We start from the raw sequence: 5,715 nt of genomic DNA on the forward strand, positions 1-5,715 counted from the left end.
TGTATAATTATTTAATTGTGAGGGCTGCAATCTCATGCCCAAATGTACATTTATCTATTGAAGAATTTATTAAATGTATTTAATAGCCAAATGCCTCGTCATCTAATTAGTGACGCGCATTAATGAGATTCCCACTGTCACTATTTATTATCTAGCGAAACCACAGTTAAGGGAACGGGCTTGGCAGCAACAGCGGGGAAAAAAGACCCTGTTGAGCTTGACTCTAGTCTGACTCTGTGAAAAAACATGAGAGGTGTAGAATAAGTGGAAGGAGCAATCAGCCGGTGAAATACCACTACTCTTATCATTTTTTACTTATTCGGTTAAGCGGAGCTGGACCTCAACGTCCACTTTTTAGCATTAAGATCGCTCTTCTGCCGGTTGATCCGAGCCAAAGACACTGTCAGGTTGGGAGTTTGGCTGGGGCGGCATGACTGTCAAATGATAACGCAAGTGTCCTATGGTGAGCTCAATGAGAACGGAAATCTCATGTAGAGCAAAAGGGCAAAAGCTCACTTGATTTTGATTTTCAGTATGAATACAAACTGTGAAAGCATGGCCTGTCGATCCCTTAGTCTTCACGAGTTTTAAGCTAGGGGTGTCAGAAAAGTTACCACAGGGATAACTGGCTTGTGGCAGCCAAGCGTTCATAGCGACGTTGCTTTTTGATTCTTCGATGTCGGCTCTTCCTATCATTGCGAAGCAGAATTCACCAAGCGTCGGATTGTTCACCCGCCAATAGGGAACGTGAGCTGGGTTTAGACCGTCGTGAGACAGGTTAGTTTTACCCTACTGTTGAATGGTTGTTGCAATAGTAATTCTGCTCAGTACGAGAGGAACCGCAGATTCAGACAAATAGCTCATGCACTTGCCTGAAAAGACAATGGTGCGAAGCTACCATCTGTTGGATTATGATTGAACGCCTCTAAATGAGAATCCGTGCTAGAACGCGACGATTCCTTTTCTCTGGACAACTTAAGCGAACACGAATAGAGACGCGATCATTCGCGCCTCCTGCGTCACAACGTGCCCACGGAGCGGACAATGCTCCAAAGCACTGCAACGATCAAAATCTAAATTTTCCAGAGCTAAATCATTTGCAGATGACTTAAATATAAGAACGGGGTATTGTAAGCAGTAGAGTAGCCTTGTTGCTACGATCTGCTGAGATTAAGCCCTTGTTCTACGATTTGTTTCTTTTTTTTCCGACACTCACACATCCTCGGAGCAGTCGAACATATCCGCAAAAAAGCCAACAACTCGAGGTCTCCCGAACATGTTCAGGAGAAGGGGGAGCATATCGATGTCTCTCGAACATAACCGGCAGAAGAGGCAAACAACTATAGGTCTCTCGAACATGTTCGGAAAAGTCGCACTTTCGAACCGTACTAAGATGAGAGGAAAACGAGTTCTCTTGAACATGTTAAAAAAGTGGCGATTTAGATCGCTACCAAGAGGCGAAGGAATCGAGGTCTTCCAAACATGCCAAGTCAAAGTGCCAAGTCAACCCGCACTAAGAGGGGAAGAACTCGATGTCTCCGGAACATGTTCGACAAAGTGCCCAGTCAACCCGCACTAAGAGGGGAACAACTCGATGTCTCCCGAACATGTTCGACAAAGTGCCCAGTCAACCCGCACTAAGAGGGGACAACTCGAGGTCTCCCAACATGTTCGACAAAGTGCCCAGTCAACCCGCACTAAGAGGGGAAAAACTCGATGTCTCCCGAACATGTTCGACAAAGTGCCCAGTCAACCCGCACTAATACAGGGCTTTTTTGTAGTCTTGTAATTGGAATGAGTACAATCATTACAACAAACCAAGCCGCATTGGTTTTTAATCTGATATAAGGAAAAAATTGCTATTTTGGACAATTGGTTTCAAATGTTTTGACCTGATTAAAATGAACTGCTGGTCTAATATTCTGTTGTATTCTTTGCCAATCTCGCCTGAACATTGTTACTGAACTTCAAGTTCAGCCAATAAATATTAAAGAATTTAGCTTTCAAAATCTGACATCTCATATAAGGGAAAAATTGCTTTTTTGTACAACTGGTTTCAAATTTTTTGACCTTAATGAAATGAACTGCTGGTCTAATATTCTGTTGTATCCTTTGCCAATCCCTTCTGAACATTCTTACTGAATTTCAAGTTCAGCAAATCAATATTAAAGAATTTACCTTTCGAAATCTGACATATCATATAAGGGAAAAATTGCTATTTTCGACAATTGGTTTCAACTTGTATGACCTGAATAAAATGAACTCCTGGTCTAATATTCTGTTGTATCCTTTGCCAATCTCTTCTGAACATTCTTACTGAATTTCAAGTTCAGCAAATCAATAATAAAGAATTAAGCTTTCAAAATCTGACATCTCATATAAGGGAAAAATTGGTTTTTGGACAACTGGTTTCAAATTTTTTGACTTGAATGAAATGAAGTGCTGGTCTAATATTCTGTTGTATCCTTTGCAAATCCTTTTTGAAGATTCTTACTGAATTTCAAGTTAAGCAATTCAATATTAAAGAATTTATCTTTCAAAATCTGACATCTCATATAAGAGAAAAATTGCTATTTTAGACAATGGTTTTCAAATTTTTTGAACTGAATGAAATGAACTGCTGGTCTAATATTCTGTTGTGTCCTTTGCCATTCCCTTCTGAACATTCTTACTGAATTTCAAGTTCAGCAAATCAATATTAAAGAATTTATCTTTCAAAATCTGACATCTCATATAAGGGAAAAATTGCTATTTTAGACAATGGTTTTCAAATTTTTTGAACTGAATAAAATGAACTGCTGGTCTAATATTCTGTTGTATCCTTTGCCAATCTCTTCGAAACATTCGTACTCAATTTAAAGTTGAGCAAATCAATATTAAAGAATTTAGCTTTCAAAATCTGATATCTCATATCAGGGAAAAATTGCAATTTTTTAACAATTGTGAAATTTTTTGACCTGATTGAAATGAACTGCTGGTCTAATATTCTGTTGTATCCTTTCCCAATCCCTTATGAACATTGTTACTTGAATTTCAAGTTCAGCAAATCAATATTAAAGAATTTAGCTTTCAAAATCTGACATCTCATATAAGGGAAAAATTACTTTTTTGTACAACTTGTTTCAAATGTTTTGACCAGAATGAAATGAACTGCTGGTCTAATATTCTGTTGTATCCTTTGCCATTCCCTTCTGAACATTCTTACTGAATTTCAAGTTCAGCAAATCAATATTAAAGAATTTAGCTTTCAAAATCTGACATCATATACGGGAAAAATTGCTTTTTTGAACAACTGGATTCAAATTTTTTGACCTTAAGAAAAATGAACTGCTGGTCTAATATTCTGTTGTATCCTTTGCCATTCCCTTCTGAACATTCTTACTGAATTTCAAGTTCAGCAAATCAATATTAAAAGAATTTATCTTTCACAATCTGACATGTCATATAAGGGAAAAACTGCTAATTTGGACAATTGGTTTCAAATATTTTGACCTGATTGAAATGAACTGCTGGTCTAATATTCTGTTGTATCCTTTGCCAATCTCTTCTGAACATTGTTACTGAATTTCAAGTTCAGCAAATCAATATTAAAGAATTTATCTTTCAAAATCTGACATCTCATATAAGGGAAAAATTACTTTTTGGACAACTGGTTTCAATTTTTTTGACCTGAATGAAATGAACTGCTGGTCTAATATTATGTTATATTTTTTGCCATTCCCTTCTGAACATTCTTACTGAATTTCAAGTTCAGCAAATTAATATTAAAGAATTTATTTTTCACAATCTGACATCTCATATAAGGGAAAAACTGCTATTTTCGACAATTGGTTTAAATTTTTTTTGACCTGATTGAAATGAACTGCTAGTCTAATATTCTGTTGTGTCTATTGCCAATCCCTTTTGAACATTCTTACTGAATTTCAAGTTCAGCAAATCAATATTAAAGAATTTATCTTTCAAAATCTGACATCTCATATAAGGGAAAAATTGCTATTTTAGACAATGGTTTTCAAATTTTTTGAACTGAATAAAATGAACTGCTGGTCTAATATTCTGTTGTAGCCTTTGCCAATAATTTTTGAACATTCTTACTGAATCTCAAGTTCAGCAAATCAATATTAAAGAATTTATCTTTAAAATCTGACATCTCATACCAGGGAAAAAATTGCTATTTTAGACCATGGTTTTTCAAATTTTTGAACTGAATAAATGAACTGCTGGTCTAATATTCTGTTGTATCCTTTGCCAATCTCTGCTGCACATTCTTACTGAATTTCAAGTTCAGCAAATCAATATTAAAGAATTTAGCTTTCAATGTCTGACATCTCATATAGAAGGAAAAATTGCTTTTTTGTACAACTGGTTTCAAATTTTTTGACCTTAAGAAAATGAACTGCTGGTCTAATATTCTGTTGTGTCCTTTGCCAATCCCTTCTGAACATTGTTACTGAATTTCAAGTTCAGCAAATCAATATTAAAGAATTTAGCTTTCAATGTCTGACATCTCATATAAGGGAAAAATTGCTATTTTAGACAATAGTTTTCAAATTGTTTGAACTAAATGAAATAAACTACTGGTGTAAAATTCTGTTGTGTCTTTTGCCAATCCGTTCTGAACATTGTTACTGAATTTCAAGTTCAGCAAATCAATATTAAAGAATTTATCTTTCAAAATCTGATATCTCATATAAGGGAAAAATTGCAATTTTGAACAATTGTTTTGAAATTTTTTGACCTGATTGAAATGAACTGCTGGTCTAATATTCTGTTGTATCCTTTGCCAATCTCTTCGAAACATTCGTACTGAATTTCAAGTTCAGCAAATCAATATTAAAGAATTTAGCTTTCAAAATCTGATATCTCTTATAAGGGAAAAATTGCAATTTTTTAACAATTGTTTTGAAATTTTTGACCTGATTGAAATGAACTGCTGGTCTAATATTCTGTTGTATCCTTCCCAATCCCTTATGAACATTCTTACTTGAATTTAAGTTCAGAAATACAATATTAAAGAATTTAGCTTTCAAAATCTGAATCTCATATAAGGGAAAAATTGCTTTTTTGTACAACTGGTTTCAAATTTTTTGACCAGAATGAAATGAACTGCTGGTCTAATATTCTGTTGTATCCTTTGCTAATCCCTTGTGAACATTCTTACTGAATTTCAAGTTCAGCAAATAAATATTAAAGAATTTAGCTTTCAAAATCTCACATCTCATGTAAGGGAAAAATTGCTTTTTGTACAACTGGTTTCAAATTTTTGACTAAGAAATGAACTGCTGGTCTAATATTCTGTTGTTCCTTTGCCAATCCCTTCTGAACATTCTTACTGAGTTTTCAAGTTCAGCAAATCATATATTAAAGAATTTATCTTTCAAAAATCCGACATCTCATATAAAAGAAAAAATTGCTATTTTGGACGATTGGTTTCAAACATTTGACCTGATTGAAAATGAACTGCTTCTAATATTCTGTTGTATCCTTTGCCAATCTCTTCTGAACATTTTACTGAATTTCAAGTTCAGCAAAATCAATATTAAAGAATTTATCTTTCAAAATCCGACATCTCAATATAACGGAAAAATTGCTATTTTGGACAATGGTTTCAAATATTTTTGACATGATTGAAATGAACTGCTGGTCTAATATTCTGTTGTATCCTTTGCCATCTCTTCTGAACATTGTTACTGAATTTCAAGTTCAGCAAAATTA

General features: G+C 34.6%; 1 protein-coding gene across 1 annotated transcript; it reads right to left on the bottom strand.

The window, feature by feature from the left end:
• Positions 1-360: 360 nt before the first annotated feature.
• LOC114545086 (putative uncharacterized protein ART2) lies at positions 361-696 on the bottom strand. The gene has a single exon (XM_028563462.1). The coding sequence runs from the start codon at positions 694-696 to the stop codon at positions 361-363; it is 336 nt and encodes a 111-aa protein (XP_028419263.1).
• Between the last annotated feature and the right edge of the window lie 5,019 nt (positions 697-5,715).

This window comes from Dendronephthya gigantea, unplaced genomic scaffold (genome assembly GCF_004324835.1).
Source record: "Dendronephthya gigantea isolate DGI-Jeju-01 unplaced genomic scaffold, DenGig_1.0 001167F, whole genome shotgun sequence".
In the NCBI taxonomy this organism is placed as follows: Eukaryota; Metazoa; Cnidaria; class Anthozoa; order Malacalcyonacea; family Nephtheidae; genus Dendronephthya; species Dendronephthya gigantea.

Bases quoted from the DNA above. Each gene is read 5' to 3' on its own strand.
- LOC114545086 (XM_028563462.1), bottom strand. From the start codon at position 696: ATGATAGGAAGAGCCGACATCGAAGAATCAAAAAGCAACGTCGCTATG.